Consider the following 15,965-nt stretch of genomic DNA (forward strand, 5'->3'; position numbering starts at 1 on the left):
TCACTTATATTTATTTGACCCCCCCCTGGGAATCGAACCCGGGACCTGCAGAACAGTAGCCGAGCGTGCTGACCATTGCACTACGGAGGCGGACAAAACGACCGTCATAGGCAGGTTTAAATGATCACTTTACACACGTATAACATTCACTAAATCTACCCATAATTGACAACCCAATTCTTCTTCATCTATGTTAAGATGTCAAAAAATAATATGGATTAATGACTTCCTATATTCAGAGATGGTCCAGATTTGTGAACAAGTATTTGGACACACTCAAAACTTTTTGTTAATTCCTCAATCATTTATTCTACCAGACACTGGGTTATTCTATCGTTTTTATTTTGGCAGAGCGTCATTTTTATTTTAAAGAAGATGGAAGTCTGAGCGTCCCGGGGCTTATGACCTGGCATTTGCCTGGTTCAAGCGATCACTCTATACACTTGTGGAACGTCCACCATTCTGGCCATTATCAAACATCCATATTTTATTTATTGTTTGGGCATTAACTTTGTGGTAAGACATGTTACAATGATTAAGGAAACACTCGAGTTTTATTAAAGACTACAAGTTTCGGAAGCTAAACTTCCATCGTCAGGTCTGAATAATAACCTTAACTAACCCCCTCCCCCAAACTTTCCCCTCTCCTTATTTATAGAACAATTTTATATTTTTTATTTTGTCCGCCTCCGTAGTGTAATGGTCAGCACGCTCGGCTACCGTTCTGGAGGTCCCGGGTTCGATTCCCAAGGGGGGTAAAATAAATATAAGTGATTTTTTCACTGTACTATTTATTCAATATTAACATGGACTGGTACCTGAAGCGGAGGGCTGATCACCTTTCCTTCATGTGTAATTGATCAAGATAACACTGCGTTTATGACACAGTGCCCTATGCACCATTGGGGTGCGGATAAGGGTTTTATTTTATATATATATTTTAGTTATTATTCAGACCTGACGATGGAAGTTTAGCTCCCGAAACTAGTAGTCTTTAATAAAACTCAAGTGGTATAAGAACAAGTGTTTCCTTAATCATCATCACACATCCATATTGCATTAACTTTTTAAACTTGTACATATGCAATCCACGTCGGTGGATTCCTTTTGCACGCTAGTTCTTAGTTCATGGATTTGGAGCCTTTCAATTGCTGGTGTATTGATCGTCGATTCGTACCTTTTTCCTCTGGTCGTTGACTCGCTTCAGCTCCTCAGCGATGACGTTGCTGTCGGGATGGTTCTGCTGCAGCAGCTTGTCTCCGTGGGTGTTCAAAGCGATAACCTTCTCCTCCTAGAATATTACAAAGCCGTTGTCAAATAAAAGTGTCAATGTTTCACGCATAATCCCACTGGTCCAATATCATTGGGTGACCCCTGAGACCTCGGGATGATTTTGAGCCTTCGGGATCATATCTTGAGCTTCCTGAGCTCTAGTAATAGGAGAGCAGTGACCAACTAACCTGAGTATTGAGGAGTCGCTCGAACGCTTCGTGTTTCTTCAGCTGAGCGTCCACTTCCTCCACACTTCCCGGAGAATCGGCCTCTGGGGATCCTACAACCAAAAAAATACATATGGTTTAACCTTTTAACCGCGTCAACTTTGTTCCTGAGAGACGCCCGTAAGCGGCGGTATTTCGCCGTTTTTAAAATGATTACTTTTATCATGTGTTTAGTTAAGAAATGATTTATTTTCCATAACAAAAACGTTCAATGGGATTCATTGTGCCTTTTTGGTACTCCATAATACACTTGTGTCACATTATTCTTGAAATATATCGTAATATAAACAAATAAGATCGTAACATAAATAAATCAAAGCACGCATCGTGTGTCACTCTTACCCACTGGCGATGCGTAGCGTCGAGAGTGAGACAGATATAGGGCATGATTGTGGCGCGGACTAATTACCGACCGCAAGAAAAATCAGGGATCTGTTCTTTTATTTATCCTTGTGATGTTACAAATTATTAGTCAGATATTTCAACAGATGTCATAAGGCCAAGGATTGACGTATTATTTTATCCAAAGTTCCACACCATGAAAAAATCCCTCCAAGTTGAACTGAGGTTCGAAACTTGGAGCAAAGTAAAAACACATACGCTTATGTCAGCCGCGTATGGGGCATGTTTTATTAAAACACATACGGTTATGCGAGCCGCGTGGATCCGGTTAATTAGGACATCGCTGTATATGGTGCTCTTCTATGGTGGTCAAAACTACTACTACCATCATCACGCCGTTTCCCCGCAGGTAGGGGTAGGCAGAGAGGATGGAACGCCACACTCTTCTGTCCTGGCATACACTCCTCGCCTCCTTCACATCCATACATCTAGTCATACATGTCCTCCGATTACGCAGACTTAAATTATTAAACTTAGATTACGTCAAAACTACATCACATTTTTTTCTCTTTTTTGTGTGTATATTAGGTTAAAATGGTTAAAAACAATAAAAAATGTATGTAAAAAGAACTCCACCGACAAGACACACAAGGTGGCTTGGTGGGTCTCTGCAAAAAAAGAAAAAAGTTCTAAATATGTATAAATTGTGATTTTAATAAATGTATCCAAATAAAAAATAATAAATAATAAATAAATTGTTTTCTTCTAGCCCTTGATGCATAGGGCAATGCTTCGCATGGACACGTAATATTTTAAATACACGCTTTTTATAATGACGACTTAACATATCGCTCACTCCTTTCAAGAATGTCATAAATCAAAAATTGTCAATTTTCAGTTGTGCATGTTTTTGGAATGCCCAGAAAATGTACTATATCCCAGCAAAAGCGGCATATTTTTAACTTAATATTTACCCGCTACAGGGCAGAAAGTGTTGTTTTTGCATTTTGAAGAAAAGGTATTTTTTAATTATTTTTTTAAATATAATTAATATTTTTCAAATGGAGAAAAAACATTCAGGATTTACCTAAAAAGATCTGTTGCGCAGTAAAAACTTCAATAAGCGGCTTGATATTTATTTTTAATACATTGTTTTATATTTTTAAACTTTAAAAACAATCTCCTGAAAAATCTAGTTTTTCGATTTATGACGTTGTTCAAAAGAGTGAGCGATATATCAAGAAGAAAGGAAGGTGTCCTATCTGAGGCACGTGCTGAAAGGAGACAAGTACGAGCTATTGCACCTAGTGGAGGGTCCACGAGGTGTGAGCAGGAGGCAGATCTCCTGGCTCCGGAATATACCGGATTGGGCGAGGATCAGGACTGTCTAGAACTGCCCGAGACAAGGACAATTTCTCTCAAGCGATAGTCAACAAGAGTGAACCTGACATGACACGAACAAATCGACGTGCCCTACGTAAAATGCCATTCTTTTTTTTTGTCCGCCTCCGCGGTGTAATGGTCAGCGTGTTTAGCTACCGTGCTGGAGGTCCCGGGTTCGATTCCCAGGGGGGTTTAATAAATATAAGTGATTTTTTTCACTGTAATATTTATTCAATATTACACTGGACTGGTACCTGAAGCGGAGGGCTGATCACCTTTCCTTCATGTGTAAACGATCGAGATAACACTGCGTTTATATGAAGCAGTGCCCTATGCACCATAGGGGTGCGGATAAGGGTTTTATTATATTTATATAGTTGTCAATAATGGGTAGAATTGGGGGGTGAAAATAAATGTTAGCGATTTAACACTGTAATATTTATTTAATATTACCCTGGACTGGTTCGTGAAGCGCAAGAGTGATCACCTTGCCTTCGTGTAAGTAATGATCGAGATAGCACTGCGTCAATTTGATGCAGTGCCCTATGCACCATTAGGTGCGGATAAGGGTTATTAAAAAAAAACGTAAAATGCTCTAACCACATTTTTGTCAATTTTGAGATATTTGGCGTACGTTATCAACAGATCATTATGTACAAATATAAATAAACACAAAAATATATATAAAATAAATTACGCCCGGCGTAGCAGACGCTATCTACATGGAATTTTCGAAATGAACTGAACTCCTAAAACCCTAACTACTTAATTTCGACAAAGCATAAAGTTTTAAAACGATTTAACCGGATCCACGCGGCTCGCATAACCGTATGTGTTTTAACAAAACATGCCCCATACGCGGCTGACATAAGCATATGTGTTTTTACATTGCTCCAAGTTTCCAACCTCAGTTCAACTTAGAGGGATTTTTCCATGGTGTGGAACTTTGGATAAAATAATACGTCAATCCTTGGCCTTATGACATCTGTTGAAATATCTGACTAATCATTTGTAACATCACAAGGATAAATAAAAGAACAGATCCCTGATTTTTCTTGCAGTCGGTAATTAGTCCGCGCCATGATCATGCCCTATATCTGTCTCACTCTCGACGCTACGCATCGCCAGTGGGTAAGAGTGACACACGATGCGTGCTTTGATTTATTTATGTTACGATCTTATTTGTTCATATTACGATATATTTCAAGAATAATGTGACACACGTGTATTATAGAGTACCAAAAAGGCACAATGAATCCCATTGAACGTTTTTGTTTCGGAAAATAAATCGTTTCTTAACTAAATACATGATAAAAGTAATCATTTTAAAAACGGCGAAATACCACCGCGCGCGGGCGTCTCTTAGGAACAAAGTTAACGCGGCGAATAAAAGGTTAATACATTATTTTATCGTGTTTTTGAATGTATAATACTAGTTCAGAATTTCAGATAAAACCGTTAATTAATAATAAAAAAGTACGTTGAAAAAATGTTCTAAGTCCTCTCCTGTAAAGTAACAGATTTGCAGATAGAGTACTTTACGCAGGGGCTGTCGATATTGTTCAGATCACAATAACACACTCATCATGCACAGTTCAAATCACAATAGCTCACTCCTGACACACACGTACTATGCTGCTCCTCAGGACCAAGTATTTTCAAGTGACTACGGTCTTCCAGACACCCAGACCATCCAGAATATTATGGATAGAATTTTTTGTATCGAATTATGAATTATGACTATCTAATAATAATAATAATAAAACCCTTACCGCACCCCAATGGTGCATAGGGCACTGCTTCATATAAACGCAGTGTTATCTCGATCGTTTACACATGAAGGAAAGGTGATCAGCCCTCCGCTTCAGGTACCAGTCCAGTGTAATATTGAATAAATATTACAGTGAAAAAAATCACTTATATTTATTAAACCCCTCTGGGAATCGAACCCGGGACCTCCAGAACGGTAGCCGAGCATGCTGACCATTACACTACGGAGGCGGACAAAATATAAAATATAAAATTGTTCTATAAATAAGGAGAGGGGAAAGTTAGGGGGAGGGGGTTAGTTAAAGTTAGGGGGTTAGTTAACCTTCATGAAGGAAACGATCGAGGTAACACTGCGTTAATACGATGCAGTGCCCTATGCACCATTGGGTGAGGATGAGGGTTGAAAAAAATCAGGTACCAGTCCAGGGTAATATTAAATAAATATTTCAGCAAAAAAATCACTTATATTTATTAAACCCCTCTGGGAATCGAACCCGGGACCTCCAGAACGGTAGCTGAGCATGCTGACCTTACACTACGGAGGCGGACGATGACTCGTCTATGACTTTATAAAACTATACAGCAACGAACTATGACACGGAAACTATGTTTTTTCTGAGTACTTTGCGTAGGGGCCGTCGCAATGAAGTGCATGATGAAATGTATTCATATAAATAAACTGATGACGAGGTAGCTTGTTGGTTACCTAGGGCAGCTTCGTGAGCGTGGCACAGGTGTGAGAGCTGCTTGGCGTCCCTCAGGAAGAACTGCAGGTCGATGAGCTGGTCGAGCGCCACCTGCCGCGCCTGCCAGGCCGCGTGCAGGCGCTGCCTTTCCTCCAGCAGGGCCGCGCAGCGCTCCTCCACTTCCTGGACGCAATTAGCAATGTAATAGATCAGATAATGTCAGGTCATGTGAGATCAAAGCTTTTTAGACTATATCAGGTCATGTTAAGTTGAATATATCAGAACATAGCAGGTAAAATGAGGTCACAATATATCAGACTTTATTCGGTCATGTTATGTCAAAAATAGATCTCACTGTATCAGGTATTTGAGGTCACAGACTATATGAAATCATGTGAAATCAAAATAGATCAGACTTAATAAGGTCATATGAAGTCAAAATAGAACAGCTTATATGTGAAATCACAATAGATCAGACTGTATCAGGTCATAGAAGGCAAAAATATATCGGACCATATTAGGTCATTAAAAGTCTCTAAACACAACACCATTCCAAGTTATGTGATGTCACAATAAAGCAGATCTTATCAGGTCATATATTGTTAACAGTATATAAAAGAAGTAACAAAATATCAGACAGTATAAGGTCATGTGAGTCACAATAGTCTTTATCAGATCATGTGATGTCATTTTATATCGGACTAATTCAAGTTGTGAGGTCAATAGTAGAACAATAGAACAGTCCATAACAGATGTCATAATGAATCCCATGTGAGCACTATCAGGCTATATGAGTTCACAACAGACCAGACTACATCAGGTCACGTTACCTGAGCGGAGCGGTGCCCGGTCTGCACCATGGCCCGGCCCATGTCCAGCGCGCCGCGGAAGGAGTCCTCGCGCGCCTCCACCTCGGCCTTGGTGGCCTCGTGCTCCGCCTTGAGCGCGGCCGCCGCCGCCACGTCGCGCGCCTTCAGCGGCGCGGCCATGCCGGCGCGCAGCGCGCTCGACCACGAGCTCAGATCGCGCACCTGGAAATGCACATTGTTAAAAATATTTCTCATCTGTCTGGATTGCTGCCACGAGCGCGCTAACGCGCTCTCCAATTCCGCGATCGCCAGGCGGGCCATACAAAATGAGGGTCTCTTTTGAGCTTGTCGCAAGCCAATATCAAATGTTATTGCAATATTTTTTAATTAGAATAATATTTCCAACCCTTACGTATGGAAGTGAAGCATGGAGTTGGCAAAAGAAGGATGAAAGCAGACCGAATGCAGTCGAAATGCGATCCCTCAGACGAATGTGTGGCAAAACGATGTTTGATAGATGTTCGAATGATGAAATAAGGAAAGAATGTAAGGCTGAGATAAGCATTATCGATAAAATTAAGAAAGGCGTGTTGAGATGGTTTGGACATGTGGAGCGTATGAGTGAAGAAAGAACGGTTAAACAAATTTATGGGGCGAATGTAGTTGGAAAAAGAAGCAGAGGACGACCGAGGAAAACTTGGCACAATCGGGTATGTCAAATACTTGAAAGCGGCCGGGTCAGGAGTCGTAATAATCGTCGGGTATGTATGAGGAGATGCATGAATGTAGAAGAGGCAAAGAATGTTTGCAAAGACAGAGTGGTGTGGCGTTCGATTCTCTCTGCCTACCCCTGCGGGGAAGCGGCGTGATGGTTAGTTAGTTAGTTTTTAGAATATATAGAAACATCTACTATGAAGATCAAGAAATACTAAAATGTTAAAATTTTCCGATATTATCAAAGTTACAGTCACCTTTCACATTTTTGTTGAAAAAATCACGGCCTGCCTAATGTGCAAAGGCAAATAGCCGCAGGTTAAAAACAGTAGTTTTGTGATAAATGAGTTTATAGTAAGCTTAAAATAATGCTTTTTGCCAAAACATGTATCAAATTAATACAATTTTGCGGCTATTTGGATAATGAATATCTCGGTAAAGGAAAGAGATGGAGCAAAATCTGTGATTGTATATGATAGAGGCCAGGTATAAGAATGCTTCGAGCCGTGTTACGCCAAACAGCCGCAACTTGAGTTACGGCTAGTTGCCTCTACACATTAGTGCTGGGTATGGCCATATTAATACCTTCCGGTTGAGCATATGTAAGTCTTAGAATGAGAAGAAATTTCGGCACTATTACGGTGGAATTTCTCTCCTACCAGACGTGCAGTTGTGTTGGGTGTACCTGCGCCAGGAAGCGGTGCAGGTCGCAGGCCGCGTTGAGGCGGTCGCGGTGGTCCGCGGCGGCGCTGCGGAGCCGCTCCCAGCCGTCGGCCAGCGCCTGCTGCTGCCGCCCGATCTGCGTGGCGTTACCGCCCGGGTACAGCTGCTGCAGGCGCGCCGCGTCCTCCGACAGCAGCTGTGGGAGAGGGAGGGAGAGATTAGATTACTGCCTTGTGTGAGTGCTGTCTCACCTGCAGACTGTTACGTCTTCACTAAACAGAGTGTGAGAGAGATTAGTAGCGCCTTGTCTGCGTGCCATAACAAACAATATTCAAGGCGTATATATTATAATAAAAGTAAGCAATGAGACTTAAATGTGTAGAAGAATCCCGCTTCGGAAAACTCCTTCGGACACATGGAACAGATCAATATCCAATGTGATATTGTTCAACATAGCGGTAGCTCTTCCTACAGGCATAACCATCGGCAGGTTGGTCCCGTGTATAGGAATGTGAAACAATCTATGCCGACGCTGTCTTAGGTAACTATCGGGAACATACAGACCAATGCTCCGGATAATTTCAGGATTATCGATCATACCGCGCAACAATCGATAAAAATGCGTAATCAAATACACATTCCTTCTAGTCTGTAGACTGTTGTAGCCGAGCATACCCTGGAGAAACTGGGTCGGGTAGAGCCAAGGATAATAGCCGTACTCTCTCATGTAGAGATACCTCAGAAACTTCTTTTGGACTTTCTCTACCATAAGAGAGTACTTAAGCTCGTGTGGCCCCCAAATCATCGAGCCGCTCTCGAGTCTACTTCGCACCAAGGAGTTATAAAGAGTTCTCAGCACGCGGGTATTTTGGAAAACCCTGGCAGTACGCAGAACTAATTCTAGCATTTTCAATGCATTACCACTGACTGCCTCTATACGATCGTGAAATGTCAGGGTGCTCACAAATCTAACGCCCAGATCCCTAACATTCGAGCCATCTCTCAATAATAAGAGTGACATATTACCTGCAATTTGTCGTCTCTCCACTAGTTATAGTGCCATCTCTCCACTCAAAAGAGACCTTACCAGCAATTTGCCACTTGTCCACTAATGACACTGTCATCTCAACGGCCTTTGCAAAACACTGCTTTCGACAAAACACTGCTTTCGACACGCATCGCCATCCCTCCGCTAGCGCTCACCTGCAGCTGCGCCTCCAGCGCGAGCATGTCGTTCTCGAGCCCCTCGTGGCGGCGCAGCAGCGCGAGCGCGTGGTTGAGGTCCCGCGGCGGCGCGCCCTCGTCGGGCAGCTGCGCGCGCTTGTCGCGCACGCGGCCCTGCGCCTCCGCCGCGTCCCGGTGGAAGCGGTGAATGTCGCCGACGGCGCCCAGCCGCTGCGCCCGCGAACCCATCTGGTCCACGAGGCGCTGCCATGAAGAGCTACACACACAAGAGAGATATAGCATACCATACAGACGAGATGTGAAGATTTGAAAACAGTTAGGGACAGTATTTTTATTTTATAATTAAAATGTAACTTTGTTTTAAAATCACTATAAATATTTTATTATAAGTTAATTATAATGTCTACCGGTTTCGAAGCTAACCGCTTCTTTATCAAGACTGATTTATACTAAAACACTATCTACTAAACAATATTCTAAATATTTTGAAGGTTAGGGAAAGAAGCTTAGGTAGATCTCAAACGGTTAGCTTCGAAACCGGTAGACATTATAATTAAGTTACAATAAAATATTCACAGTGATTTTGAAACAAAGTTACATTTTAATTATAAAATGGAAAATCACAAAGTTAGTGCTTGAAAAATAAATTATACTATTTTTATTGTTTATTTTATTTAAATGCATAAAATATATGACAAGGCATATATTTTATGGATTTTTTATGCAAGAAATACATACATTTATAACATAAGTCTCAACAGAGATGAAAAAAGTTAGGGACACAATTTACCATAACATTTTAGACTTTCAAAAAATGAAAATAAATTTTACAACATTTTGAGTGTGTCCAAATACTTGTTCACATCATCTGGATTATCTCCAATTACAGGAGTTATTTTCATATTATTTTTTGACATCTCATCAAAGATGAAGAAGAATATGGAAGTCTGGGCATTTATAATCCGGGATTCGGATCTCACATACTAATATGAGTTTCTGCTTAGTAAAAAGCTCTTTACATCTCACCAATAGATGTCTCTAGTGTAGTTTTAGTGATTCATGAACAAGGTTTCTAAATTGGTTCATATATATAGAACTTCCAAGAATTTGAGTAGAGTGGTTGTCAATAATGGGTAGAATTGGTGAATGTTACACGTGTGTAAAGTGATCACTTAAACCAGCCTATGACGGTCGTAAGCCCCGTAAATGCCCAGACTTCCATATTCTTCTTCATCTTTGATGAGATGTCAAAAAATAATATGAAAATAAATTTTTATTAGAGACAAAAAAAATTCAATTTTTATATTACAAAATATATAAATCTATAAAAGACGTCTCAACAAAGACAAAGCACCTTTTGAGAACAGAATGTATGGCTCAGATAATTTTTTTTTTAAAGGCAGGGATACAATTTTTAAATAAAAACTTTGAAAATGCCCAAAAGGCTCAAAATGACACAAAAATTAAGAAGATTTAACTCGACATTGACAATACAATTTATGAAGAATAAAAAAAGCATACCATACATAGTTAAATTACAAAAATGAACAAAAAGATGGTCACATATTCAGGAACACATGGATCCCAAAGCGATGTATTCGAAAAATGAATCAATCCCGGACAGACAAAAAATGAAACACTGCTTTTGACAAAATACACCTGTGACAAAACACAGCTTTCGACAAAACACAGGTTTTGACAAAACACGGGTTTCGACAAAAACGGGTATTAATGAAACAAGAGTTTCAATGAAACACTAGTTAAAATGAAACAAGAGTTTCAATGAAACACTGATTAAAATGAAACAAGAGTTATGATGAAACACGGCTTTTGAAAAAACATGTCTTTCGACAAAACATGTCTTTTGACAAAACACGGCTTTCGACAAAACACTGCTTTCGACAAAACATGGCATGACTCAAAATGAGGGTCTGTCTGATTTTGAGTTACCACAGAGCGGCGTGGAGCGTTCTGACTTCCTGGACGGCCTCCGAGTCTGCTACGGCGTCCGTCTGGTCCGGTCTAAACACCACACACGCTAAAGTACACTTTATACACTAGGCCGCAGGGCTCACAGTCCCCTGTCGCAAGAGGGCTTCGTAACAAACAAATTAAATCGTTTTAGTGCTGAGATTCATCGCATTGTTTTTAAAGTTTAAAAATATAATGACATGTATTAAAACTAAATATCAAGCCACTTATTGAACTTTTTACTGTGCAACAGATCTTTTTAGATAAATCTGAATGTTTTTTCTCCATTTGTAAAATATTTAGTATGTATATTTAAAAAAATAATTAAACAATACATTTTCTTCAAAATGCAAAAACAACACTTTCTGCCCTGTAGCGGGTAAATATTAAGTTAAAAATATGCCGCTTTTGCTGGGATATAGTACATTTTCTGGGCATTCTGAAAACATGCACAACTGAAAATTGTCGATTTTCGATTTATGACGTTGTTGAAAGGAGTGAGCGATATGTGTACCGGAGTCGATATATCGATTCTCAGCACTTTACGGTGAAATAAATTTGTTTTCCATAATCTTATTAAAAGCAGAAATATATCCAAGCTCTACAGTATGCATAGAGAATAGAGTAAGGTTTTAACCACTATGCATACTTCTTCTTCTAACCCTTATATGCACCAAATGGTGCATAGGGCACTGCATCGTATTGACGCAGTGTTATTTTGATTGTTACTTACACAAAGGGAAGGTGATCACACCTGCGCTTCAGGAACAGTCCAGGATAATATTAAATAAATATTGGAGTGTAAAATCACTTGTATTTATTTGACCCCCCTCCTGGGAATCGAACCCGGGACCTCCAGAACGGTAGCTAAACACGTTAGCCATCACACCACAGAGCCAGACTGAGAAGATGTAACTACTAGTTTTATTTACTATTCTTTTTTCTTTTTTCTTCTTGGTGTAGGTCCTGTGGCCTGTTTTTAAGAGAGATTAGCCTCCTGCGATTTCGATTCCCAGCTTTCAGTCCATCTCTTTGGTGGTCTGCCTTGGGGCTGGCTGTGCAGTGCAATGTGGGGGAGTCTATATAGTTCTATTCTCCTCACACCGTATACCATTGTCTCCTTCGTTGCCTTCCCCACCTAACGACATCTTCGACATCCCCATCTACCGACATCCCCATCTAACGACATCGACACATAATTCCATCTCGCATATATCCCTTATTTACAACATTTTGAGTGTGTCCAAATACTTGTTCACAAAATCTGGATTATCTCCAATTACAGGAGTTATTATAAGCTTAATAATAAAAATGAAAATGGTATTTTCTGGTGTTTCTCATGTGTGTGATTATAATCCAGGATTCGGATCTCACATACTAATATAAGAGTTTCTGCTTAGTAAAAAGCTTCTTTACATCTCACCAATAGATGTCTCTAGTGAAGTTCTAGTGATTCATGAACAAGGTTTCTAAATTGGTTCATATATATAGAACTTCCAAGAATTTGAGTAGTGTGGTTGTCAATAATGGGTAGAATTGGTGAATGTTACACGTGTGTAAAGTGATCACTTAAACCAGCCTATGACGGTCCTCAGCCCCGTAAATGCCCAGACTTCCATATTCTTCTTCATCTTTGATGAGATGTCAAAAAATAATATACCCCTTATCCTGGCGTTCCTAATTCTATCCCGTAGACTATATTATTTCCTAATACTCATTAGATGTTGCCAGTTGAATATTTTATTGTATAAGGGCGCTTTTATATTGTTAATAAATAAATAAAAAAGTACCCAAGCTGTTCCTGACGTCTCTCAATGTCTCCGATATAGGGACTGTCCGGAGTCACTAGCTTCCGGGCCAATTCTTCGCACTGATTGAACCTCTCCGCTCCGGACTCCACGCGGTGACGTAGCTCTTCGAATTTCGACCGCAGAATCTAAAAATGCAATCAAACATTAAAGCACGGATCACCTATTCATATTCAACAAGAGGAAGACATAATTTAAAAAAAAAAAAAAAAAATTGATCAGGGATTTTCATAAGTATGGTTGCTATATATAGTCTTCTCTGTAAACCTTCAGGAGATTATTTATCCTCGGAACCCTAACTGTCCATCATATCATCCTTACCAAATATCGTGTAGAGAACTTCATTCAATATTCAATTAAATTTATTCAAGAATTATCATTTACATGACAAACTTACATATAAGGAAAAAAGTAAGTAAAATAAAGACTCTTGTTAAAGATGTAGAAGAATCCCTTATGGGAATACCCCCTCAGGCACATGGAACAGGTATTGTTCAGCATATCTTCCTACAGGCATAACCATCGGCAGGTTGGTCCTGTATATAGGAATGGGAAACTATCTATGCCCACGCTGTCCTTAGCTAACTATCGGGAACATACAGACCGATGCTCCGGATAGTTTCAGGATTATCCATCATACCGCGCAACAATGGATAGAAATGCCTCATCAAATACACATTCCTTCTAGTCTCTACACTGTTGTAGCCGAGCATACCCTGGAGGAACTGGTAGCTCTTCCTACAGGCATAACCATCGGCAGGTTGCTCCTGTATATAGGAATGGGAAACAATCTATGCTGACGCTGTCCTTAGCTAACTATCGGGAACATATGGACCGATGCTTCGGATAGTTTCAGGATCGTCCATCATACCGCGTAACAATGGACAGAAATGCCTCATCAAATACACATTCCTTCTAGTTTCTAAACTAAATTACTTCATGTACCTTTCAGCACACTTCTCGGGAGAGAGCACCTTCCATTCCTCCACATAACACATCATCCTTCAGGCATTCCTGCACTGGACCAGCCCGCATCTCCACACCAAGAGTGCGCCTTCTCTACCCATTCAAAGAATCTTTCCCTACTTAGCTCAGAAATTGACAGAGTGTGGATTGTCTAAATTTGAGATATTAGACTCTTCCATAAACAGTCAGTCTATGTGGTACAAATGCAGTTGTGATACAGTTTGGACTGACCAAGAGGTGTTCATAGTCCTGTCCAAGGTCTTCGCTGCTTGCTGCTGCCAGCTGCTCCTGGATCCACTCCTCCAGCTCACTGCTCTCCAACAAGTACTCGTGCCTATAGACAATAAACACAATTAATACATTGTTTGCGGGAAATGGTTAAAAGCGTCTTTTCCACACTGTTGGTAGAGAGCGGGAGATGCCTGCAAACATTGTACAGATGGGAATTGGGTGTTGCGGCTACTTGTGATTAGTATACTGAGGGTCGGGCGGCAGACTGCCAGAGTATAATTAGGGTCCTTTTCCATACTGTCGGTAGAGAGCGGGAGACGCTTGCGAGCGTTCTATTTGCTTACTTTAGGTAGAGCGCGAGAGACGCCTGCAAACATTGTACAGATGGGAGTTGGGTGTTGCGGCTACTTGTGATTAGTATACTGAGGGTCGGGCGGCAGACTGCCAGAGTATAATTAGGGTCCTTTTCCATACTGTCGGTAGAGAGCGGGAGACGCTTGCGAGCGTTCTATTTGCTTACTTTAGGTAGAGCGCGAGAGACGCCTGCAAACATTGTACAGATGGGAATTGGGTGTTGCGGCTACTTGTGATTAGTATACTGAGGGTCGGGGGGCAGACTGCCAGAGTATAATTAGGGTCCTTTTCCATACTGTCGGTAGAGAGCGGGAGACGCTTGCGAGCGTTCTATTTGCTTACTTTAGGTAGAGCGCGAGAGACGCCTGCAAACATTGTACAGATGGGAATTGGGTGTTGCGGCTACTTGTGATTAGTATACTGAGGGTCGGGCGGCAGACTGCCAGAGTATAATTAGGGTCCTTTTCCATACTGTCGGTAGAGAGCGGGAGACGCTTGCGAGCGTTCTATTTGCTTACTTTAGGTAGAGCGCGAGAGACGCCTGCAAACATTGTACAGATGGGAATTGGGTGTTGCGGCTACTTGTGATTAGTATACTGAGGGTCGGGGGGCAGACTGCCAGAGTATAATTAGGGTCCTTTTCCATACTGTCGGTAGAGAGCGGGAGACGCTTGCGAGCGTTCTATTTGCTTACTTTAGGTAGAGCGCGAGAGACGCCTGCAAACATTGTACAGATGGGAGTTGGGTGTTGCGGCTACTTGTGATTAGTATACTGAGGGTCGGGCGGCAGACTGCCAGAGTATAATTAGGGTCCTTTTCCATACTGTCGGTAGAGAGCGGGAGACGCTTGCGAGCGTTCTATTTGCTTACTTTAGGTAGAGCGCGAGAGACGCCTGCAAACATTGTACAGATGGGAGTTGGGTGTTGCGGCTACTTGTGATTAGTATACTGAGGGTCGGGCGGCAGACTGCCAGAGTATAATTAGGGTCCTTTTCCATACTGTCGGTAGAGAGCGGGAGACGCTTGCGAGCGTTCTATTTGCTTACTTTAGGTAGAGCGCGAGAGACGCCTGCAAACATTGTACAGATGGGAGTTGGGTGTTGCGGCTACTTGTGATTAGTATACTGAGGGTCGGGCGGCAGACTGCCAGAGTATAATTAGGGTCCTTTTCCATACTGTCGGTAGAGAGCGGGAGACGCTTGCGAGCGTTCTATTTGCTTACTTTAGGTAGAGCGCGAGAGACGCCTGCAAACATTGTACAGATGGGAGTTGGGTGTTGCGGCTACTTGTGATTAGTATACTGAGGGTCGGGCGGCAGACTGCCAGAGTATAATTAGGGTCCTTTTCCATACTGTCGGTAGAGAGCGGGAGACGCTTGCGAGCGTTCTATTTGCTTACTTTAGGTAGAGCGCGAGAGACGCCTGCAAACATTGTACAGATGGGAGTTGGGTGTTGCGGCTACTTGTGATTAGTATACTGAGGGTCGGGCGGCAGACTGCCAGAGTATAATTAGGGTCCTTTTCCATACTGTCGGTAGAGAGCGGGAGACGCTTGCGAGCGTTCTATTTGCTTACTTTAGGTAGA

General features: G+C 41.5%; 1 protein-coding gene across 7 annotated transcripts in view; it reads right to left on the minus strand.

Moving 5' to 3' along the window:
• kst (spectrin beta chain, non-erythrocytic 5 kst) overlaps positions 1-15,965 on the minus strand; it is a 158,791-nt gene that overhangs the window by 54,823 nt on the left and 88,003 nt on the right. For all 7 annotated transcript variants that reach the window (XM_088269217.1, XM_088269216.1, XM_088269215.1 and 4 more), the window contains exons 36-43: positions 14,028-14,130; positions 12,813-12,958; positions 9,070-9,307; positions 7,889-8,062; positions 6,511-6,711; positions 5,701-5,863; positions 1,461-1,552; positions 1,178-1,291 (exon numbers count right to left, since the gene is read on the minus strand). In XM_088269217.1, coding sequence (XP_088125343.1) covers positions 1,178-1,291; positions 1,461-1,552; positions 5,701-5,863; positions 6,511-6,711; positions 7,889-8,062; positions 9,070-9,307; positions 12,813-12,958; positions 14,028-14,130 — 1,231 coding nt within the window. The remainder of the gene's footprint in view (positions 1-1,177; positions 1,292-1,460; positions 1,553-5,700; positions 5,864-6,510; positions 6,712-7,888; positions 8,063-9,069; positions 9,308-12,812; positions 12,959-14,027; positions 14,131-15,965) is intronic.

This window comes from Brachycentrus maculatus, unplaced genomic scaffold (assembly GCF_059751285.1).
Source record: "Brachycentrus maculatus isolate JH-2025_06_01 unplaced genomic scaffold, ASM5975128v1 h1tg000342l, whole genome shotgun sequence".
NCBI lineage: Eukaryota > Metazoa > Arthropoda > Insecta > Trichoptera > Brachycentridae > Brachycentrus > Brachycentrus maculatus.